Source organism: Esox lucius, chromosome 16 (assembly GCF_011004845.1).
Source record: "Esox lucius isolate fEsoLuc1 chromosome 16, fEsoLuc1.pri, whole genome shotgun sequence".
NCBI classification, from domain to species: Eukaryota; Metazoa; Chordata; class Actinopteri; order Esociformes; family Esocidae; genus Esox; species Esox lucius.
In genome coordinates this window covers 31,733,251-31,758,501 of record NC_047584.1, presented here as the reverse complement: position 1 = coordinate 31,758,501, position 25,251 = coordinate 31,733,251, and the positions used below count along the sequence as shown (strand labels likewise).

Sequence of the window (25,251 nt, the reverse complement as noted above, 5' to 3'; positions counted from 1 at the left end):
ATTAAACTCTGCTGTATGAATAAGTCTCCCGATAGTGTAAAATTGATGAGTGTTAACTTTATTGCTGCTTTTCATCCACCAGCTTGGAAACATGCCTGAAAAACTCTAACAATCCATGAAATACAACAGGTATATTAAAATAATGGAGTGTGCAAATTAACATCTTTATAATGCAAGGGGAGTACTTTTATTTGTAATAGGCATTCCTAAAGACAAATGACTTGATGTTGTTCCTTTGAGGATCACCTAGCCAGTGGGTTTCCATTTGCCTTTTATTCTCCAAACAATCAGTTTAGAGGAGAGGTGAGGACTTGAAAGGAGGAGAATTTGTGAGAGGAGAGCTTCCTCTTTTATTTACCTCTGCTGAACCCCAAACACCACCACCCACTGTGAAGAGGGTTCTCTGTCTCCGCCTCCGGGTCTGTCGCTCCCCCCCGTCTCCCTAATCTCCCCTCCCTCCCTCCGTCCCCTCCCTCCTTCCTGTTATCCAACCCTTCATCTCTCGTTCCATCGCCACAACAAAGGACACCCTGAGGTAGAAGTATGAAGTCAGACACCGGAGGAGGCGGAGTTAAGGAGACACAGGGGTTCTGGCCAGGTCACCGTGACACGCCACGAATCCACTCCCAAATCTTCTAATTTCAGGGACCTGAATAAAAGCCGCAAAAGTTTAGAGGTTTACCCCTTGGCGCTCAGCCGCGGGTGGATGACAGGCTGGCCGGCTGTAGGCTGAAAGCCTCAGTATGTGTGGGGACCCTGTTTGAGCTTCACATGAAAGAGCGGAGCAGCTCATGTCCTGGTTTAGTGGCACAGCTAATAGCAGGCCCCAGACCACACATCAAACGCATAGTGGGAAAGGGACAGGTCAGGGCCGGGCTGGCCAGGAGTTACTCCTCAGCGGGGAACATTCCATCTGGTCGGGGAAACGGAGGACTTGTGGCCAAGGCCGCTGCCGAGCGACATGAGGTGAAAGCTTAGCCTTCGGCTTGGTGGTTCTCAGAGAGCGGGCGGTATAGTTGAGGGGTGCGGAGCGGGAAGCAAGCTGAGCACAGACCCCCGGAAAGGCCACCTCAAATAGTTATGTCTGTAACCTATAATGTGTGTTCTTTTATTTACAGAGGAGTATTAGGCCCTAAGCTTTAGGATAGTAACAGCCCATCAGTGTTGTCAGGAAACGGAAACATCCGCTACTGAAGGATCTGATGCGTTATTTTCAGCCTAGCTTCTTGTTTCGCAGAAAACCAGACGTGGGGACTTCCCTCAGGTGTTTTTTATACACCTGCCCCGTTCGGGAGTAAGAACTTAACATGGTTCAGCGTTTTTTTCTAAAGCAGTGCTGAGAGGCGAACTCACATCTGAATTGCACTGACTAACCCCTCAATCAAAAACAAAGTGTTTCTGTGAGCCTTTAAAATGTAACCCCAAATTACAAGTCCGTCTTGTCTACTTCTTATCTTTGTAAAATGTTTACAATGCACATTAAAATACCCTTTTGTACAGTTTTCTCACAGGCGAATCATCCAGTCAAAGATTCTTTTGACCTCTACCAAATACCTGAGAGAGAAAGAAACTGGGAGAAAGCGAGACAGAAAAGCAGAAATAGAGACAGAAAGATGGATAGAGTGAACTTTGTATCCTCTATAGTTCATTTTATTACACAGCATTTTTGTCCTTCGTGCTGAAACCACAGCTGCTTTTCCAACTTAGCGTTATAAAGATCAAATATTCTGTGCATGTGGGCGTGCGTGCGTGCACGTGCGATGCGTCAGTGACATCTCAACAACGTCTCCCAGTGCAGAGCATTTCAGAGTCTGAATAAAGGCTGCCTTTGTTAGGCACAAAACGCACACTTAATGGTTCAACTTAATACAAACAAATTGCCAGAGCAGATAATATGACAGGGACCAGATATTTGGGTTTACGCCATGTCAGACGGTTAAAGGGGAAAACATTTGTTTTTGTCCTTTTATGGTCTGACATCCATCCACTTTTTCTCTCTCACTCTGTTTGTCTACCCAACTCTCTTTCGTCCTCTACTCCTCGGCATCGCTCTTCCTCTCCATCGCTCTTCCTCTCAACAGCTCTCGCTCTTCCTCTCAACAGCTCTCGCTCTTCCTCTCAACAGCTCTCGCTCTTCCTCTCAACAGCTCTCGCTCTTCCTCTCAACAGCTCTCGCTCTTCCTTTATCCTTGTTAGTCAATCTCTCTATCTCCCCCTCCCTAACCCCACCACTCTCAATTTGTTCTCCCCCCCCCCTCCCCATTTCTATTTCTTAAAGTGAAATTCAACCCGCTCTAACTACATGAACCACTGGTTCCTGTTTTAATGGCCAGACTTGAGCTCAAATTCTGAATTTGGTTGAGGTTTCCGTGTTCATTTAAGAATGTTTCGCCAAATATTAGGTGACGTTTTTCTGTAAGTGTTTTGTCCCATGATGTCTAATTCTACTGAAATCTCTATCTATGGCTTTCTCTCCCATTACTCTTTCCCCCGCTGCCAGAGCCTCTCACTCGCCCTCTGTTCCTTTCTCGTTTTCTGTCTGTCACTCTCCACCCCCCCACCATCGTCCTGTGTCTCTGCTGCTGACGGAGGACAATTGAATTCTGTTCACTTCTCCGTGTCCAGTGGTGGTTGTTGAGAAAAATGTAGAGTTGTGTGAAAGCGACAATGAATCTTTCTGTGTTGGCCGCTGTTCTCTCATCTAACAGAGAGCCCTCTCACAATGTGGGTTCTGGCCGAGATCACACAGAGTCACCAATCAAGTTACTCTGGACTTGGAAATATTTCAGTTGCTGACAAATGTTCAAGCGTGCAGTCATTCTGTTTGAGGGGACCAGAAGCTGTCCAGAACAAGATTCCTGCTTTTCAGAGAATTTGGAATCAGTTTAATTTAAAACAGACTGACAATAGTAAACTGTCTGTCTGTCAGTCCGCCTGCCTGTTTGCCTGTCTGTCTGTGTGTGTGTCAGTCTGTCTTTCGGTTTTTCTGTGAGTCTGTCTGTTTGTGTGTCTAATGTCTCACCCACTTCTTTATTTTCCACAATTTCTCTCTGTTTATTTCTCTCTCCATCCCTCTCTCTCCCTCTCCCTCTCTCTCCCTCTCCCCTTCTCTCCCTCTCCCCTTCTCTCCCTCTCCCCTTCTCTCCCTCTCTATATCTTCTGTCATTCCTTTCCTCTCCTATCCTGATTCTCCCAGGGTCAAACAGACCCCGACCAACGACATTCCTCTGTTCTTCCTCTGCTCTTCTGATTTTAAACAAGATCTCTCTCTCTCTCAGGCCTGCTGGAAAACCCATCAGCGGTCCTATCTTATATCTTCACTCTGGCAATGTGAAACTCCTCTTCCCCTTTCACAACAGGCTGAATGATCCTGTCAAGCCCTTAGAATTCATCAATGGCACATCTCTCCTTATTCACTCTGAGAGGGATGACCCTCTGTCCGTAGATAATGTGTTTTGGGATATTCCATTGAGAGACCTATCCCACCCAAGTAGATATCAAGTAGAATACCACTGCAATGACACAAACACTTTGAACTCCTTTAACCACGTTGGTAACCAGTTTTAGTCCACACTGTCCCTAAGGGGTTTGTGGTTTATGGCTCATGTGCAATGGCTAAAGGGCTATAGCCTCTGAACTCTGTGTTGTGTCATGTCTTTTTAGCGCTGGTATGTTATCCACTAATCACACCACCTCTCAGTGCCCTCTGGTCTAAAGTTGTGCTCTATGTGGGAATCATTTGAGAATCATTAACATTCACAGGTGAGCTATAAGACTATTTTCTAATGTGTGACTTTATTTACAAATGCATCTCAAGCCTGACTGGTTGTGTGACAGTGTCTGAGAACGGAGGTCAAAGGGCACAGATCCTCCACAGGCCTGGGTCAAATGTACTACGTTGCTATTTAAGTACTAAACCCCTGTTCATACTGACCAGCTCCCCTATATGTTGTAATGTGATTTCCCTCCTCTGTGTGGAAGGATTGTCTTCCAGAGGTCTGGGACTGTGGGCTGGGATGAATGCCCTGGGACAGTTATGCTGTGTCACCCACTATTTCCCAGCGTGTCGCCCGCTATGAACAGTAATCCAGTTGGCATTTGTTCTGTTTCCACTCCAGCGAGCACAAAGACCCAGACCAGTCAGAAGACGGGGGGACAAGCATATTTAGACATGCACACACACACACACACACACACACACATACAAACACACACATGCACACACACTCTTCAAATGGTTTATTTGTTGTTTTATGCCTACAGAAGACTAAATCTCCATTCTCTGTTACAATTTAGTCACGTGAAATCATAGCAAAGACCCGATGTTAAGTTGTGGTGAAGGACAGCTCTTTGAGTTTAAGACTCCATGTAAAGGTGTGGTAAAGGACAGCTCTTTGACTTTAAGACTCCATGTAAAGATGTGGTAAAGAACAGCTCTTTGAGTTTAAGACTCCATGTAAAGGTGTGGTAAAGGACAGCTCTTTGACTTTAAGACTCCATGTAAAGGTGTGGTAAAGGACAGCTCTTTGACTTTAAGACTCCATGTAAAGGTGTGGTAAAGGACAGCTCTTTGACTTTAAGACCCAGTGTTTACGTGTGGTAAAGGAACTCCTTTAATTTCAACGTTCATTGGTCACACACATTGTAGCAGATGTAGTTGAGGGCTTAGTGAAATGCTTCGCTCCTAAAACAATGCAATTGGTAAAATACATTAATTCTAAAGTTCACAAAAGTTAAATGACCAGGATTCAGCAAATGAAGAGGGACCTGGGTTTACAAAAGCCTGGCTGAATGTCGTATGTGTGTGTGTGTGTGTGTGTGTGTGTGTAGATGTGAGAGTTGAAATCTCAGTTATTAGTCAATGCATTCTGTCAATGCAATCCCACTTCAACATTAACAACAGGAAGTAGCAAAAACCTGTTCCAGTTAGAATAAGATACAACAGATTGACCAGCAGACATTGCCCACCGAAGCCTGAACTCTGTTTACAGTAGATAAACCTCGCCTTTTCCATTCACCACCTCAGACCACTGCTATTACACAGAACGTTACCAAATAAAAGGACTGGAAAGCGTAGCGGCTAAATATATGTCAGGGGTACCACAACAGTGGAAGAATATGTAAAATATCAAAGCAGACTGAGACATCGTCCTGTCTTGGGTTCATATAATAACTATGGGAAACAGCAATGGAAAGAGGCTCAGTCTTCCGTTCTGTGTTTATCCATAGTTCTGTTAATAACGTAGAGAAAGGAATGGCAGAGAAGAAAGAGGGAGTGAAGGGAAGAGGAAATCTGCATCCAAATTATTATTCAAATTGACCTCCGTGTTAACGAGTGCTTGTTCATGGAATGGCAAGATAACGGCCAATCCCAGCAATCATGCAATTACCTAAAATCATGCCTGCACCCTCACCTCCCCCAGCCTCCGCCCTCACCTCCCCCAGCCTCCGCCCTCACCTCCCCCAGCCTCCGCCCTCACCTCCCCCAGCCTCCGCCCTCGCCTCCCCCAGCCTCCGCCCTCACCTCCACCCAGCCACACAGAGGCCCCTGGGTAATTGTAAGGAGGCGGTACATTCACTGTGAGTTAAAGGCCCGGGCTACGCTATTGATCGATTACCGACACACGACAGCCTCATTCATATTTCTCCCGGCCAATGACGCACAGCAGAGCATCACGATCAGGTCAGGGGGAAAGGTCGAACTGCAGACGGGGTCGGGAACAGGCCGGGTTTCTCACGCCACATCTCTTCCACCGCTGGGCACGATTTGGACTGAATTCCGGTGAATGATGAGTCGTGTCCTGGAGGTCCGTCATTTGCGGTCTCCCGAGGCGGGCGTGTCATTCAGGTCTACTGCCACCGTGGTTTTTGGTTTAGCTTCTCTGTCCCTAGTTGGAAATGTGACAGCAGTCCAGAAAAATATGACAGTGGGTCACAAGGTTTGACCAGCCTCTTACCCAGCTTCTCGCCTCACCTTCCTTGGGTTCACAAGGTTTGTTTAATCGATTTGCGGGCAAGAAAAGGGCAGTTACTACAGATGTGTTATGTACTGTATAAGTGGGCTGTGCTATCTTAGCATAGTGTAATGTAGTATTGTAGTGGAGTAATGTAGTGGAGCAATGTAATATTGCAGTGAAGTAATGCAGTCTAGTAATGTAGAACTATAGTGTTTTATAGTGTATTGTAGTCTAGTAATTTAGTGTAATGTAGTATTGTATAGTACAGTAATATTGTTCAATGTGGAAGTCTAGTTTAATGTTCTATACAGTACCACAAACACTTGGTTTTAAGGCAAGTTAGGGGTAAATACAGATTAAGATTGAGATTGAGATGCAATTGTTTGCAGTTGATCTGTCAGATCAGCCAATCTTCAGACAATGGAGATCTTATCTGTGTTCTCTTAGACTTCAAAATGCCGAAGTTGGAGAGATCTCTTAGCCCCTCCAGTGTTTCTAACATCCATTAAGCCTGAGGAAGAATCCCAAATGGCACCCCAGTATTATCAATATGGTGCACTCATTTTGACCACTGGCCAGAGGTAGGGCACTTTATCGTGACGAGGGTGTAATTCGGGCCGGGACCCACTGAATTAATCTAATTTCTCTGTGGCCTCCTCACCAACGAGCGTTGTCCAGAATGCCTCGGAGTGATTCTCAAAAAGCGCCCTTAATCCCTTACAGCGCCCTACTTTTGACCCCTTGTCCGAAAGGTCAAGGTCTCTGCGTGGCTGCTCGTTTTGGATCCCAAGCCTTTAAAATCATGAGCTGGGCCACGGTTAGCAGCCGGAGACCATTTACAATCAGGGAGGATGACATTAAATAAATGATAATGCGAGAAATGAACCACCCTATAAATATAAGTGTCTCTGCAGGTGTCCCCCACATGCAGTTCCTCTGATGGATGTGCAGAATAAACCATTGCCCTCTATCTAAACTACCCACTATCACTTCTATCACGCTGTCCCTGGGCTCGATGCAGGGGTGTGTGTGTGTGTGTGTGAACATATATATAATGTATCTCTGGAGGTTTGTGTGGCGTGTCAAGCGATGAGGCCGTTACGTAGTCATCTGTTAGATCGTAATGGGCTCTATCCCTGATGGAAGCCATTTGTTTTGGCCACCACGGACGTGTATACAGATCCACAGCCGTCAAAGTACAACACAATTAAAGACAATTACTTCAAAGTATTTATAGTTCATAAATAGTGGAGGACGATATTTTTGGTTCTTGTTTAAACTACAGTGGAACACCATTAACACGCCACATTGGAATGGATTTGATTATGCTGCAGAAGCCGCAGATGGCAAATGGAAATAAATCATATTTTGCCAAAAAAGCTAATTAGAACATGATTTTTCTCATTGCATACAAGAGACCAACATAGATATTTCCCCCATTAAATCGAACTAAAAATAGATGTAAAGCAATATTTACAGCAATGTACGTTCCGTGTGTCACAAAACCTGAAAACAGTTTCAGAGGTTGAACTGACAACATTCCACTCATTCTCTGATGACACCATTGACTTCCAACCCCCCCCCCCGCCCCCCCAATCCACAAAGCTGTGTTCCACAGGAGACCTGGTCCTTAGTTCAAGTGAAGGACCTTGTTCTTATTTCCGATGGCTGTGACCCTATTCTCTGATGATGTCTCAGCAGGAGCAGAGCCATGCGAAAACAGGTCAAGTTTATATTTCACACCAACGCACAACGGACAAAAGTGAACACGTGGGGAACAAGACAAATATAAACCGTGTTTGGATTTTCGTCATTTCCCACCCCCCGTTCCGCCTCCTCTTGGTCTCTCCCTATCTGCTGACTACGCAAGGACAATCAACAAATCTAAGGACGAATATAAACCTTTAGATTTTTTTTCCCCAGCACTATACTTAGACACCCAGAGGTTTTGAAGAAACAAGAAACAAAATGACTGTTCAGGCCTAAAGCATGGGCCCTGGTTAAAGTACAGAAGATCATAGGGAATAGGGGGAATGCAATACTCTGACAAAGTCTGTGACTCCCTGGGTAGCTGTCAATATGCAGTAGCAATTTTTGCTTTGGATGAAACCAGAGACAATAATCGATAGAATAAACTCTATTACAACAATAGTCACAAAATACAATGGCTGCAAAAACAGCGTTTTGAGAACTGATAATGCTAGATATGCCCTTCAATGTGTAAACCGTGGGGAATTAAGTTCTTAAATGTGTTTTATGTTGTGTGTTGCAATATGAAACTGTAGGAGCTGTTAAAATGGCCTGGTCTCCTTGAAACCTTTATTTTTAATCTCTGTGAGACTGAAACCTGGTAAATACTATAGTATATAATATATGATCTATCTTTGAGAGATCATATATAAATATATTCAATGTGGGACTTAACTGTAGCGGAAATTCTAATGAAAACTAAATTTCCAGCCTGCAGATAGGAGTTTTGTAAGTGGATTGTGGTGTTTTGGCCGTGCGGTTTCAGTGATTACAGGGTGACATCCACAGCTGCTGTTAGCAGACGTTGCTTAATCTGCAGTAAAAATCCTGTTGTTTAATCAGAGGAAGATTGAGAGGGAATGTCAAGACTTTTGTCCCCTCGCGGGTGGGGGCGGGTGGGGGCGGGTGGGGTGTGAGTGGGGCGGGTGGATGGGCGGGTGGGGGCGGGTGGGGTGTGTGTGGGGCGGGTGGATGGGCGGGTGGGGGCGGGTGGGGGCGGGTGGGGTGAAATAGGTAACACAAAACCGTACACAAACACCGTACCCAAACACAATCTGAACATCGGCAGACACAAGCGGCCACTTTGCTCTACCACAGCTATAACAACACATGACCTGGGTTACAGCCTTGCAGGACAGACAGACGCCACAGCTAATTTCGGACTTGCGGAGTTCGGACGCAGGAGGACGCTGCGCATAACGTCTGTCCTCGGGCCACCTATCTCCGGCTGGAGGCGTGACGCTGCGTCCTCCTCCTGGACTGACAGGGTGTCGCTACCCAGCTCGGGGTCTGTGGCTGCGGGCCAAATGGCTCCCCGTAGGCAGGGCTCAAAAGTAAGGTGCTACGCAGAACATGGGGTGCCATTTGGGACGCCTGACATCGCCGAAGAGAATCTCCTGGCGCCTGCAGAGGTGTGCGTGCATGTTTGGTTGTGTGTATGCGTGCATGTGTGTGTGTGGGTGTGTGTTATCGTATCAGAGAGAGATTACCATTCTCACTGCCTCTCAGTGACTTGCTGCTTCGCACTTCACTGTGAGCAGGACAGCCATCTCCTATCTCACACACAACAGCTTCCCCTGAAATACTGTTCCACTTAAGTACTCCTTCATTCGAATATGCTGTAAACAAACTCACTTACTTCCAATGTCTGTCTGAATGCAGCCTACCCGTCCACTTTGTTAAAGCTAGGTGCATTTATGTGTATTTCTTTCCACAAAAGTTTTTTCCCAGTCTACATTTTCTCTCTGAAAACCAATTGTTAGGTTTAGACGCGCACCCCCCCCCCCCCCCCCCCCCCCCCCCCCCCGCGTCTCTCTCAGGAGAACAGAAAATTGTTATGAACTTAAGACCTAAAAATGTTCCCCTCCAATATGACTGTTTTCTCACACTATGGGAACAATAAGTGCCCTGACTTACGCTGGGGTTACTTTATGCACTTTGTTTATAGAGCAGAACTGTATTTCTAACAGCTAATCCACTACATCAGGCTGCTACCCTCAAAGAAAAACAATTATCAAACGTTTCTCTATTTCTAAATCCTCACGCACCCCTACATGTCCTGAAAGTGATCCATCCATTGCTAGGCTGTCAGCAGGGTTGGGTAGGTTAGATGTAATCCGTATCCGTCACAGTTACCTGTCCACATTTGTAATCAGTAACGTAACTTTTTGATTACTCAAACTCAGTTACGTAATCGGATTACTTAGAATTACCTTGAGATTACTTTCATTTTAATAGGCATTAGAAAACACGTTTGCAATCGTGAACACCCGCACACAAATACATTTTACTAGCGCGAACGTAACCTGCGATTATTAGGGCTACCAGCGATGGGTTTTCAAAACGAAAACGAAATAAATATGCTGTGACTATACACCTGCACTCCTAGCTTAAAGTCAAAGTCCTCAGCAGCCAATGCTAACCAATGAACGCAAATGTCTGAGATGCAAAGCAGGCAGAATCACATGGCCTATACCTGTATGGACGGAGTTGAGTTGGCTACATCAAATGCAATCATCCTTTGGCAGAAGTGCTTCCTGACACACCTTTTGTCCTCAAATATCTTGATAAATTCCATATAATGTTTTATTTTGAAGGCAGCGTCGTGTAAGAGCTATCTAACAAATATTTGCCTAGTTGTTCAGTGCAACTCTTGCTGGCATTGTTCGGTGCATTTGACAATAAACTTATCGCTTATCGCGAACGAGTGACTCGGTCCGTTTTATCATTCAATTGAAAGGTTGTTTCGTTCATTTGAACGGCTGCCAGCGGAGTTCCACCCCAACCGCTGGCTTCCAGCTCAGTAGCCTACTCTCAGTACAGCAGCTGTTACTTTGACGTTCTCAAAGAAAAGTTGATCTAGAAAGTAACATTGTAAATGCATGTTTGCAACAGATAAATGGACGCATAGCCTACAGTAAATATTATAGTATTTGATTTTTGATTGCAATGATAGATAAATCAGTGATAAATCATAGAGTAAAACAAGCGTTTGCTTAAGTAGAGAAGACATGTAAACGGCATTATGATGATGAGCATTCGTCCAAATGAACGAAATGACTCGAAAGAATCGAACGTTTTACTAAACAACTCGACAAGATCCGAGTCAGTAGAAAGAGTCACTACAACTGAGGCGCGCAACTGTTATTTTCATTCAAAACATTTAAAACAAAATCAAGCATGCAACGTTTCGTAATTATTTCTCGCACCTAATCTTTTTCAATTGAAGTAATCCAAAAGTAGTCATACATATTTTAGTTGGTAACGTAACAGATTACAGTTATAGATTTTGTAATCCGTTGCGGATTACTTGTAATCCGGTACTCCCCAACTCTGGCTGTCAGGCACTATCATTCCGAATGGGTTTAGGGGTCTACACTCCTCCTACCCAGGGCTTCTCAGTGCCACGACAAACCAAGTTGGTTGAAACAAGGTTGACTCAGTGAAATTAGCTGAGTTAGCATCACTCGATAGTGCTATGCATTAGCAGTCAATCCAGTGGGGACAGGAAGCTATGGTGAGCTTGGATTGGTCAACGTGAAAGCCAGGTTGCAAAGTATTTGCATGATGTTACTTTGGCCCTGGCCTGTTAACGTTCTCACGCCATTTTCGTCCAACCGCCCTGTGCTTACTTTGCTTTACCTTTACCCAAAAGGAAGACGGCTGTTTCACTGCCCCCAAGATGAGCAGTGGATTCCTTTCACTATTTCCATTCTAATCCCTCTCTTCCTTCTCTCCGTTCTGCACATCCCTGTCTTCCCCTCCCAGAACTCACTCCTTCCTTTCCTCCATGTTGCCTCGGTCCTTCCCTGTCTCTCAGTTTCCTAGACAGGGTCATTTGTTGACCTCAGGGTCCTGTCCTCCTAGAAAGGCTCATTCGGTGACCTCAGGGTCCTGTCCTCCTAGAAAGGCTCATTCGGTGACCTCCGCGTTTGGGCCTCCTATAGATGGTCATCACAACACAGCTTCATTATCACGCCTCCACCTATGTCCTCTGCTATTACCCAGGGGCCTTTGGGTGGCAGACTGGACCTCTGACCACTGCAGGCCCAGACAAAAACCTGTTCAAGGAAACTTTAACTAGCTCTGGTTTTGTGTGTGTGTGTGTGTGTGTGTGTGTGTGCGTGAACATCTAGAGCAGTTTTAACTATTGCTGAGCCTTGGGTCTCAAATAAATTGTTAGGCTCTCATGATACGACTCTTTCTCTCTTTCTCTCTCAGACAATCACAGATCCTTCCTGTCTGTCTAGGTCTTTACAGATATATCCTTTCAGACACAAAACAAGGCCTGACCCCATGGCATTGCTGAGTGAAATTGAAGTTACTGGCTGCACTGATGTATTTTAGTAGGTGTGCTCCAAGCCATTCTCATTGGAAGTAGTAAGAAAATACAGAAATATAATCTGTTTGAAAAGCAAAATGCTCTGTAAACAGACTGCCATGACAGTTACCGTAGGAACACATCTGATGCACAGTTGGAGAGCATTTTGTCAGCTGTGCAAAAAAGAAATCAAGGGCACCTTTAGGATTCTATCTTTTTACGTGTTTTTGTTATGATTCAGGTCCTTCTGTCCTTTCAAGGAGGCAATCCTTTTTGAAACCCTCCCAAAGGAGACACATTAAAAGGAACGTATTGTCTGTGTCTCAAATGGCACCCTTTTGCCACTATAGCTCACATTGGATCAGGGCTTGAGTCAAATGTAGGGCACGAGATGGGGAAAATGATGACGTTTGGGGCGCACCTACTGATCTGGTTACAGAGGCAACAGCAAACAGTCAAGTTTAAGTCAGGACAGAACAGAAGCACTCTACTCTGTAAGAAGAAGTGACAGAGTTCTCTTCCGTTCAGAACTCAAGTGCAATGGCGTCCTGTTCATGTCAGAATTCAGAAGTGAGGGCATAGTTCTCTGTTCTGAACTCTGAGGTTAGAGCATTCTGTTCTGAACTCTCAGGTTAGAGCATTCTGTTCTGAACTCTGAGGTTAGAGCATTCTGTTCTGAACTCTCAGGTTAGAGCATTCTGTTCTGAACTCTGAGGTTAGAGCATTCTGTTCTGAACTCTCAGGTTAGAGCATTCTGTTCTGAACTCTGAGGTTAGAGCATTCTGTTCTGAACTCTCTGATATTCTGCTGGTGTTTGGTAGTCACCTGACATTCTGCTGGTGTTTGGTTGTCTTTGACACATCTACCACCTGGAGAGTCTCCATGACCTGTTGGTCTGCTGTTACTTTTTTCCTTGGCCATTTAAGATGTTTCAGTTGTGGTGGTCATTTTTGGTCTATCTGATTAAGGTCCTTTTGATTTTAACACACTTAAAACCAACTGATGTCTCTGATCTATTTATTTTGGCCATATTGGCCAGCTTGACCCTGAACTAACACTGCTTTGTTACCCATAACGTCAGACCTGAGCAACAGACTTCAGATGCAAATGTCAATCAAAACAAGACATTGACAGCACAACTGCGCACATGCTAGTGATGTAAACAAAAACAACTGCCTAATAAAATACAGATTTGGGGCCAACTGTGCGAAAACATTTCATTCCCTAAAATGTGTGACAATGTACACAATGAATTGTAAATCGTGTACAGATTTTAAAAAACTTTAAATTCTGCAGTTTATATAGTCACTGTAGACTTTAAAATAAAAAATTATGGATTACCGAGCTCAAAAACAAATACTTTCCGAGTTCCCTATACGGAGGCAACAGAACCGGTGGTGCTGCCTCTGTTAATTCTTCCCATCTAATTAAGGACATATTTAGTCCCTGGGCTCCAGGTGGGTGTAATTTATTACCAGGTAGAAGAGAAAAGCAGCTGTGTTTTGGACTGTCTAGAACTTTACTGAACAGTGAGGCCTTTTGCTAGAGAAAATATCTCAGCATTTCACGTAATAAATACAGCAGGTTTAGTCCAGCAATAATACTATTGATGTGGAATCCTCAACATTTCACTTGACCCCATTTCTGAGTGCGGGCCTCAACCATCACCCCCACATTCCATTAGTACCCTATAATAACATGTACGCTACCTAGTCATCAACCTCAGTAAATGCGGTGGTTGGAGAAAAACAAATGCCAGAGTCCTTAAATACTGTAAAAACAATCCCTTTCTCCCTGATCCCTCCTTATCCATCTCCCAACCTGCTTTTCATGATGAACAGATCAGGGTTAACTAGAACCTGAAAACCTTCTAGAATCTATGAAGACCAAAGCTAACGCACTCTTTCCTGATTCTCACATTTCATTGAAAAGTGGGAGAAAACATTTATATACCCAGCAATTGTCCTGCCAACTAACCAACCAGACAGACAGATATCAATAGATGTCCCAAGAGAAAGATGTAGTGGCATGAACAGTCACAGCATTAAATACTTTTAAGGAAAAGAGAAAGAACAAATTTCATATTTAGTCTGGTAGAAAGCAGGATGAACTTCCAGCCAACTGGTCAGCCGCCAAACCAGCCAACAAATCAGGCAGACAGACCAGCAAACCAGCCAGCCAAAAAACCCACCAGCCAGACTAGCCAGATCAGCCAGCCAACAAACCAGCCAGCCAGACCAGTTAGATCAGCCAGCCAGACCAGCCAGCCAGGCACAGCAGGAAAACATCCATTCTGTCTTACCTCCTGCTATCTCATTAATGTCCTCAGCCCCTCCAGCGTTCTTAAGTCTCTGAGACAATGTGCCCTCACCCTCGCTCCCTCCATCCAGGTCTTCAGCTGTGGCACAGAGAGAAGAAAGGACATCCGTTTATTCCGGTCACACCTAACTGTTCATTAAATACACGCAGGCAATCTGCCCTTTTCTCGTTCTCTCCTACCCTGTCTCAACTTGGACACAGTGGTGAGACCAAGAGACAAATTGCCACCGAGGCAGCCTAACGGAAACGACCGAGGCAGCCTAACGGAAACGACCGAGGCAGCCTAACGGAAACGACCGAGGCAGCCTAACGGAAACGACCGAGGCAGCCTAAGGGAAACGACCGAGGCAGCCTAACGGAAACGACCGAGGCAGCCTAACGGAAACGACCGAGGCAGCCTAACGGAAACGACCGAGGCAGCCAGGCCTCTTGGCCTGTAAGATTTTCCTAACGGAAACGACCGTAGAGCGTCCTGCAAAACTTTGGATGCAGAAGCAATTTTATAGAAGAGAGGGATGTTATTAAATGTATTCTGTCTGAGACTTGTTGCATAAATGATTGTTCAATACTAGTGAATGAGTTGATAAAAGCCCACCCACCAGAATATAACTCAGCAGTGGCCTTACAGCAAGATCACTATCCTTTAACAACGAGCCACGCGTCAGTTATGGTCCAATTACAATCGTTGTACAGAAGCCGTGCTGTAGTTAAACAACAACCACACGGCCAAAACGTCCACATACCTGAGTACTTCCCTCGCAGTGCTCTGCTTTGCTGGTCACCGTTCACAGCTATAACTTTGACGTAGTACTCCCTCATGGCATCAAAGTCGTTTATGACCACTTTATTTTCCCCTTTTGAAACGCGCAATTGCTTCTCCTCTTCACCTGTTGAAGACGGACAGGGAAAACAGGTTAAGGACCTAGGCTGCGTCCTGTTTTACTGGAAACCCTGTTGTTTGACATCTAATAAAACGCAGGCAACACTATTTTGAGAGTGCCAAAAAGTAATTGTTCAAAGGGAATAGGATTCAGACCAAACATTTCCCATTTAAGTTTTCCAGGGGTATCAATGTCAGATGTTTGTGTGAAGAAGTTCACAATCAGGATTTTTGGGTTGGAAAATCTGTCTGTGTGTGTGTGTGTGTGTGTGTGCTTGTGTGTGTGTGGTTTTGAGCGGACACACTTAGGGTTGCAAAATTCTGCTAATCGTATCTTTCTGCCGTGCGGCTCTACTCATAAAATAAATTGACTATGAATACAAATGCAAACATATCTGACAATCCAGTTGAGCTTGCTGTGATTTATTTTTTGAAACTGAGACACTTTGCCATCAGTCACAATATGTTGGAAAATTTTGTCAACCCCAAATCAAGACAGAGCAGAATTATTTCAGTTCCATTCAGTCGGATGACCATCTAAGTAAACCAAGATAAACCACTTTGAACATATTATTCCAGATGCGGTTTTTAAATCTGGGCCTATTGAACACAATAATACTAACAGGACACAAACTGTTATGTGACTGATAATTTATGGAATGTTTTTGTAGGAGTTGATAAGGTTTTCATATGGGCAAATCAAGTGTGACATTTTAAAGTGGAAATTACAAACTCCAGAAGCTATTCTAGACTTTGAATACACTCGTTTGTATTTTGTGCTGTGCAGGGAAATTCCAACATCTGTAGGCTTGATGTACATTTTATAGAGATTTTGTTTTCCATTTGATTAGCCAAACATCATTTCCTTCAACTGTCTGCTTTTTAAATCTTGTGACCAAGTGAAGCAGTAGCTTTCCATAATTTAAGATTCATGCATTAACAGTAGGCATTCACTTAATTTTTTTTAAACGTTTTGAATGACATGAAAAGAAAATCACCACACAACAAAGGAGTCAAAAAAAAGAAACTCTAAAAGAAAACATCTCTAAAATAAAAAGACTACCCAAAAGACCTTGGGTCTTCACCCCCCCCCCCCAGACGAGAAGGGTCATACAGGACTACCGGTATCAATGCCTTGAAGTAGATTTGGGGGGGGGGGGGTGAAAAACAAAACAACCAACATTAGATATATTTACAATAAGTCTAGAATAGAGAAACTGAAGTTTGTGTGGCTCAAGCTGCTCTGCACACGTCTCCTCTGCCCCTCTGAATCTCTCCTCCCCTTTCATCTTGCCTCTCTCCTCTCCCATCATGTCCTCTTGTCCACCTCGCCTCTCCTCAAACACACAGCTCCACATTTAGTTCCCTCAGCAGTAAAACAGCTCAGGCCCGAGTTCACATTATTGACCAATTAGGTTGATTTAAATCCTACAGGGCTGACTGATCAATAGGAAGAAGTCTAACCATGCTTAATCAGCAGTACTTTCAAAAGAGAACTCAGGAGAAGAATGGCCTGCATGTGTTAAACGAGCAGAGAGAGACGGAAAACGTGTGGAATGAGAGAGGAAGAGGGAGAACAGGAAAGAGAAGGAGAGGAGGAAGAGAGAAAAAATATGGACAGATGAAAAGAGCAATAAAGAGAGAGATAAAGAGAGCGAGATGGAGGGAGATTTAGTAGCATGGACCTAGAATCTAGTGGTGATGACACTGCATATAACAGTTTATGCTGTAGCACAGCACGCCATACAGAAATAAATGCATTCACACCATATTTTCACAATGCATTTCATGAACAATAAAGGCCATTCTTAATTCTGCATTTAAAAAAAATTTAATGCAGTTGGAAATGTCAGTAAATATAGAATTAGTCAAACGGCTGTTTCACAAAGCGTTCAAGATCAGCGAAGATCCCGCTTTCAACTGAGGGGCACCGAAGTCCTGATCGACTAAAAGCAGCGTTCACATCGTAACCAGTGCATCGCAGATTCACCGGGAGTTAGCCCACTTCCCCAGGCCCCTACGTGCTCCCACAAGGCCTTAATGATGTCTGTGTTTGCCCGGGCACAGCTGCACTGGATGGGTGGTCCCACTTCCAGGCGCTGTGATAAGCAGTGGGCACTGAGCAAGCTGAGGGCCTATTATCTGTCCCAGGGGGAAAACCAACGACGGACAGGACGCCCTGCGGGGCCCTCACCCGGGGGGGCCTTTCACACATGACAACCACCAGCGCCGGGAGCACAGACAGGTGTGGGGGGGCAAATATGCTGGGCAGACAAGCACACTGGTAGAAAAACAGGCAGAGAGACAGGCAGTGAGAAAGAGAGACAGGCAGTGAGACAGGCAGAGAGACAGGCAGTGAGGCAGAGAGACAGGCAGTGAGGCAGTGAGGCAGAGAGACAGGCAGTGAGACAGGCAGAGAGACAGGCTGTGAGGCATAGAGACATGTAGCGAGACAGGCAGTGAGGCAGAGAGACGGGCAGTGAGACAGAGACGGGCAGTGAGACAGGCAGGGAGGCAGAGAGACAGACAGTGAGATACACTGTGAGGCAGAGAGGCAGGCAGAGAGGCAGAGAGAAACATTGTGAGGCAGTAAGACAGGCAGAGAGACAGGCTGTGAGCCAGAGAGGCAGACAGAGGGACAGGCTGTGAGGCAGAGAGACACATTGTGAGGCAGAGAGACAGGCAGAGAGACACACTGTGAGGCAGAGAGGCACGCAGAGAGACGCTGTGAGGCCGAGAGGCAGGCAGAGGGACAGGCAGTAAGGCAGAGAGACAGGCAGACAGACGGGCTGTGAGGGAGAGGCAGGCAGTGATACAGAGAGACACACTGTGAGGCAGAGAGACAGAGAGTGAGATACACTGTGAGGCAGAGAGGCAGGCAGAGAGGCAGAGAGAAACATTGTGAGGCAGTAAGACAGGCAGAGAGACAGGCTGTGAGCCAGAGAGGCAGGCAGAGGGACAGGCTGTGAGGCAGAGAGACACATTGTGAGGCAGAGAGACAGGCAGAGAGACACACTGTGAGACAGAGAGGCAGGCAGAGGAACAGGCAGTGAGGCAGAGAAACAGGCAGAAAGACGGACTGTGAGGGAGAGAGGCAGCCAGTGAGGCAGAGAGACACTGTGAGGCAGAGAGGCAAGCAGAGAGACACATTGTGAGGCAGACAGGCAGGCAGAGAGACAAGCAGAGAGACAGTGAGGGAGGGAGCCACAAAGGCAGACTGCTGAGTGTTTCTGGCCCCAGTTCAGTAGAGATGTGAGACAGTCCCCTACCCAGCTGGGCCTGATGAAACACCAGGGCCTGTTGCTGTGTGGTCTGTGGGGACTTGGCCATCCGTCGCAGGGAAACACAGCGTGCAAGTGCAGCGCAATACCTTAGCTAGTGCACTGCTTTTGACCAAAGCTGTAGCGGTCCGGGTCAAAATGAGTGCACTGCAAAGTGAATAGTGTGCCATTTGAACCAGACGGAGGGCTGAACAGGAGACCAGGCAGGCTGATGCACTGTAAACCAAAAACATCAGCCGTCCTTGTCCAACCCTAACACCACTAATTAGCCAAACAGAAAGCATCGGCTGCCTCTGAGTTGGAACATTGGGGAGCATTTCATCTGGAGTGGATTTGTGCAACAATGTCAATCCCTCCGCTCTCTTTTTGAAGTACTGAATAGAGTTATTATTATTTTTACAGCAGCATTTATATTAAATGGGTTTCAAATGTGAAGAGTGATTTTCAAACTTTACATGTGTTTCATGTGAACAGCATCATTCAAAAATATGTTAATTGCACAGTAGAAAACTAAATCAAGTACATTTGCATAATAACATTCTGATGTAATAGTGTTTTGTAGGTTTTTGCAAGCAAATATAAGAAACATAATTTCCCTGTGACAAAAGATAGTATCAGAAAATATACAAGCACAGGAGTGAAAATAAGGCTACAATTAAAAATAGCTATTTAGTTTTTATTTATCATATGCCTGAACAGGGCAATGACAGTTATCTCATCTTTTAGGTGTAAAAACTTCAATGAATCAGGACAGATTGCTGTGATGTCTCTAAATAAAGGCTGAGCATCTCTTTAAGACAGAGAGAGGACTAGAGAGGTTGAATGGTGTTGAATATAATCAATAATAATCAGAAAGGTTTTTTATCTGGCAACGATGAGGGTCGGGGATTAGTCTGTGAGAAAACTCAGACTGTCCTTACAGACAGCCAACCAGGATAAATATGGTAAATATTACTCTCAACCTCTTAAAGACAGCCAACCAGGATAAATATGGTAAATATTACTCTCGACCTCTTAAAGACAGCCAACCAGGATAAATATGGTAAATATTACTCTCAACCTCTTAAAGACAGCCAACCAGGATAAATATGGTAAATATTACTCTCAACCTCTTAAAGACAGCCAACCAGGATAAATATGGTAAATATTACTCTCGACCTCTTAAAGACAGCCAACCAGGATTAATATGGTAAATATTACTCTCAACCTCTTAAAGACAGCCAACCAGGATAAATATGGTAAATATTACTCTCAACCTCTTAAAGACAGCCAACCAGGATAAATATGGTAAATATTACTCTCGACCTCTTAAAGACAGCCAACCAGGATAAATATGGTAAATATTACTCTCGACCTCTTAAAGACAGCCAACCAGGATAAATATGGTAAATATTACCCCCGACCTCTTAAAGACAGCCAACCAGAGTAAATATGGTAAATATTACCCCCGACCTCTTAAAGACAGCCAACCAGAGTAAATATGGTAAATATTACCCCCGACCTCTTAAAGACAGCCAACCAGGGTAAATATGGTAAATATTACCCCCGACCTCTTAAAGACACCCAACCAGGGTAAATATGGTAAATATTACACCCCCCACGACCTCTTAAAGACAGCCAACCAGGATAAATATAGTAAATATTACCCCCAAACTCCTTTTGTCTCAAGCCAGTTCCAGGACCAGGTCCAGTGGTTGATTATTAACACAGGAGTTGTTAGCACAGATGGGGCAACCCAGCTGGATTCAAGATAACACAATCCTTTTTTCTCAGAGCATATCTTCTTTTATCCACGGGCCGCATTCAGGGGAACGCTGGTGATCCAGGCTATTTCTGTTTTGCTTCATCTCTGTGTTCCCTAATGGCCATTCTCTCAAAGGAAAAGGCTCTCGGATGATCCTTTAAGGCCTTCATTTTCTAACCTGGCCCTCAAAACCAGTTTGGCTGCTTTTTTAATTGTTCCCCTCTAAACAAGAACTGATTAATAGACTGGAGACACCCGGTGGTTGCAATTAATTACTGGGTCCTATAGTTAGAGAACATGCCACAAAGCTCACAGAGTAACAAACCTGCTCCAGGGCGCCTTAAAAGATATTTTCTAAAACACCCTCCAATATCCTTTTCTTTTTAGAGTGTAGAACACATAGAGTATGGAAAACAGCCTAATACTGTAAAGGTACATTTTACTGCACATATTGTATGGGAACCAGGCAAATAGTGTTTTTGTGCTTTTAACTAACATTTTCCATTTACTAATTTAGAATGCATTCTCATCAAGAGCCACACAGCATTTATCTTAAGTCAAATAAGACAACCCCATATTTAAATTGTATTATGTAAATTTCGTTTCAATGACGTTAATATGAACTACACGTTCTACCCGTGCATTGACACTTTTGCATTATTTGTGCACATTTTACCATGTGGGTGCTGAGAAAATGTTTCATTTTTAAAACACATGTGTTACTATTCTATTCCATGGGTTGGCAGAGACATTTTAGTATATAAAAATGAATATCATGCAATTCCACTCTTTTTTTTGCCATGGACCGCACAGTTTTAAAATGTTCTAGTCAGTTAGCCATAGGGCATAGAGAAAATAGGTTTCATTTGAAGCATTTTCTGCAATTCTCATTATTTTACAATGGGGTGGAAAGAAATATTAGCAGTTTTTAATGTGACATCTCAGTGAGAGTGACTAAAAGAAACAACGAGTGTGTCACGCTTATTAAGTTATTAAACTGATTTCTAACATGGGCTAGAGACACAGTAACTGAAAAACATAGTATTCTATTTTTTAAAAGTAAGTTTTGGCCACCTAAGTTCTATAATATAAATAAAGTAATAATTAAACATTTTAAAATTAAATAAACCCGTGGCCCTTGAAGGTTCCAGTTGCCCAATCCCTGTTGAATTCTGTAGATCCATCATAACAACAAAAAGACAACAGAAGAAGAAGCTCACCTGGTTCACTGTTGTACAGAACGGTATAGCTGTCAAAGTCTCCCTTCGGCTCTTTCCAGGACACATGCAATTTGCTCGGACCGAGCACTCTAAAACGCAATCTGCGTGGCGCTGCGACTGAAAGCAAAGAACAAATGATCATTAAAACGGAGTTAGTCAGTAGAGGTTTGTATTAATAGTGAATTTTGAACAAAATCCCCGGCAGATGTTAGTGTGGCTAGAGAAGGGTTAATCACACAGTTCCAAATGGCACCCTTTCCCCTATAAAGTGCACTACTTTTGAACAGAGCGGGTCCTTCTCTAAAGCAGTGCACTATGGAGTCTATAGTGATTAGGGTGCTGTTTGGGATGACGGCGAAGAGACGTCAAAAAAAAAATAAGAAAATCAATTCGGCGATGAGATCATAACATTTTGGAAAACGAAAGGGATCCTGGCAGACAGACATATTCTCTTGCTCGTTCAGCCACGCTCAGCCACACCATGAGGGACCACTGGATCTCGACTGATACGATGACATGAACACTTCCCATCAGAAAGACAGGCGCCACAGACTCATAACGTCATCAGAGGTTTTATTAATATGTCTCCCAGACGACGGGGAATCAATGGAAAAGCAGCGTGAAGCGTTGCACGCCGTCCCAATGGAAAGTATCAGCCGTGGGAAGTCCTCAGGGGCTAATACTGCTACAGCTCAGCTCCAGCTTGATATTCATGCAGTCCGACATGTCTATATGCAGGCCACTGTGAGAAAGAGAATGTGACTTGATCCCAGCTATAGGTTTAGACACACAATCAGACGGATGGACAGGACAGTATTATTGAAAGATAATACCATCTAAGATGAATAGTCTTTCCACCCACACTGTGGTGGGCGGACACCAGTTTTAACCATTCCATCTACATACTACTAAGTTAGTTAGAAACTATTCACCAGAACCTCACTACTGCATTCCTACGGCAACCAACAAACACTGGTGCTGGTTCCCCCCATAGCAAGGAGCAGAATGGTACCCATGTAATCTTTACATGCCGATACTCTACTTGGGATGAATAGGGTTGCAAAACCTTCTGGGAAATTTCAGTAAATTCCAAGATTTTCTGAATTTCCTGGTTGGAGGATTCTGGATTTCATGCTTATTCCCGACTCATTCCAACCAGGATATTGAAAAAAAACAGGGAACTCTATGAATGTTCTAGGAATTTTGAAACACGTATAATGACTTTGTTATGTACTATAGAGGGACTTGAAGCTGGTTATTAGCAAGACTATTGGCATGTAAAGTTATATACAATCTGGCACAAGCAATAAACACATTTTCAAGCATAGAGGGAAACTATTAGGTCGCAGAAGTCAATGTAGATGAACTTGTTAACAAACCTGATTGGAAATCATCTGTGATTTGTTTCTGTGGTGACTAAATATCTCCTGAAATTCCAGTCCGTAACTTAAACACAGGCCTAGACCTGCAGGGCGTGATCTAAACATGTGTTTTAAAGGCAGACACGTGACACCTGAATGAATGGCGTGATCACATCTATAGTCTAAACCACTCACCTGGAAACAAGGAATCAATTAATGAACTGATTAATAAAAGAACACCTGAGATTTGTCTGTTACCTTGTGTCCCTCATCAGAAGTAGACAACAACAAAACACTTTAAGCATCTGGCTGAGTCACTTTGAAGTTAGATGAAGGAGCACCAACAACTTGGCGTGCATCCTGAATGGCACCGCACCATGGACATATATTAGCGTGTTTCACCGGGGCTCGGAGTGGTCGGACGTCAGTTGGGACAGGTGTGGTGTGAAAGGTTCCATCCAGGCACCGTACAACACACGGTGTTTAACGTCAAATGACTCAAAGGTGGGCCTTGAATGCATGGCAGGGCATCGGCCAGCCCGGTTCAACAGTACACGACGGACGACATTGGAATGATCTAGGTAAACACTTGAAAGTACAGTCATTTTGCTTGTGAGGACGACGGCGTGAAGGATTCCTTGGGGATTGCTAGTTTGACTCCCCTAGCAGAAAAGTTGTTTAGGAGCCATTTAAGCTCCTGCGTAATTGTTATAGATGAGCAGCAAAACATTAAAAGAAATCTGAATATTGTCATTTCTGTTGCCAGCCTTTTAGATACAGTTTTATTTTGTAACAAGATACAGTACAGTATACTCTTTAGAATAACAATACCCAGCATGTTTTGTGATAGTTAACTTCCAAAATTTTTCTCTTTTGGTATCTAGGTCAACATAATTCATCTTGCTGAGGATAATGTGTTTTTTACTGTATTAAAAATACAAAATACCCGCATATTAATTGAACACCACTAGAATGTGCTGCTGATTACCCAGAGAGACCACATAAACTGCAGTCAGTGCCTGATGGGGACGATTAAAAGACATGCTGCGATCTGATTGTGATCAGATATAAGTGTAAACAGACAGGCCTGGGTAAATGCCAAGACAAGACCAGGACGAGGTTGCATGTTAGGCTTGGGTAAATGGGGTCCGGGAGGGATTTCATCAACAGGCCACGAATCTGATCGCTCCCCAGCACTTGGCAGCTGTTCACCGCGTGTTGCATTCAATTATTCCACACATGGGCAGTCAGCACACCTGTTCCCTGTTATACCCTAGACGCGCCCGCACACACCTTTCAACAATTAAGCAATTTATTAATTTAAACAATACTGGAGGTCCTGGATTAACGAAACATCCCAACCTTGCCTGGCGGCCTTCTCACTCCAGTTACAGGGGATTCACTAACTCATGTCTTACTTGTGTTACCCCATAACACTCATGCAATGGAAGAGAACGCTGTGGTTTACGCACGGCCTTGTCTCAGGGTGGTTTGCAGTTGGTTGGTGTTACATTGGCGGTACGGTGCTTGGCAAAGTGGGTGAAGATATTTATTGCCCGGTTGGCCCTATCTGGGCTCCAGACCCCCCCTGTCTCAGTCCCTAATTTTTACACAGCAATAGTTTGTGGGGTGCTAGGGTCATTCTGAATTCTGTGGTGAGGGATCGTTTTGGACCTAAGGAATGCTCCCTCCAATTTCTCCAGTGTACTGTTGAATCTTAAGAGGATCTATGCCCTTGGACCGCGACTTAGGGTTTCAGCTGGCCTGACGAAAACTAGCTGTCCTTTTCCAAAGTCCATCTGGCTGTGTCTCAAATCTAGATACTGACGGAAGACTCTGGACATAGCCAACCTTTACTTATTGACCCGCTGGTCATTGGCTGAATTATTAATGTGGCCTAAAGGAAAGTCGTGGACTCCTGTAATCTTCACCCACACAGCCAGGACAGGTCAACCCTCAGAATCTGGTTCCTCTCCAGATTGCATCGAAGGTTTCAACCCCACTAGAGAGATTTTCCTAGTCACTGTGCATCAAAATGCTGTTGCTTGCTCCTTGGGGGTTTCAGGCTGGGTAACTGTATGAGCACTTTGTGACAACTGCTGGTGCATAAAGGGTTTTATACAATACATCCAAATTAAACAGGAGATGCTTCATTGTCATTTTAGGACAGGGCTACTATCCTATGAAAGGAGTGGCTGTTCCCTTGGCAACAGCCAATTGGGATAACATACCAAATGTTCTTGTCATGAAGAATAAACATTACTTGCAGTGAAGAGGGTGTTATTTCCTGAGTCGGCATTCACTATTTCCCTATTGGGGGAAAACACAGAGAAGTTCATAGAGCGCCAGAAACATAGACTACATTTACATATTGCTTCAAATTCATTTGTAATATAATTTTATGTATCAAATGAATGTC

The 25,251-nt window shown here is 44.3% G+C and overlaps 1 protein-coding gene across 6 annotated transcripts in view; it reads right to left on the bottom strand.

The window, feature by feature from the left end:
* The window catches only part of col14a1a (collagen, type XIV, alpha 1a), a 123,232-nt gene that overhangs the window by 91,592 nt on the left and 6,389 nt on the right, over positions 1 to 25,251 (bottom strand). For 4 of the 6 annotated variants that reach the window (XM_020054968.3, XM_013137931.4, XM_020054966.3 and 1 more), the window contains exons 3-5: positions 21,472 to 21,588; positions 15,090 to 15,233; positions 14,330 to 14,425 (exon numbers count right to left, since the gene is read on the bottom strand). The exons of 1 other annotated variant lie outside the window; for it this stretch is intronic. In XM_020054968.3, coding sequence (XP_019910527.3) covers positions 14,330 to 14,425; positions 15,090 to 15,233; positions 21,472 to 21,588 — 357 coding nt within the window. The remainder of the gene's footprint in view (positions 1 to 14,329; positions 14,426 to 15,089; positions 15,234 to 21,471; positions 21,589 to 25,251) is intronic. One more of the 6 variants, XM_020054967.3, reaches the window with a different exon arrangement.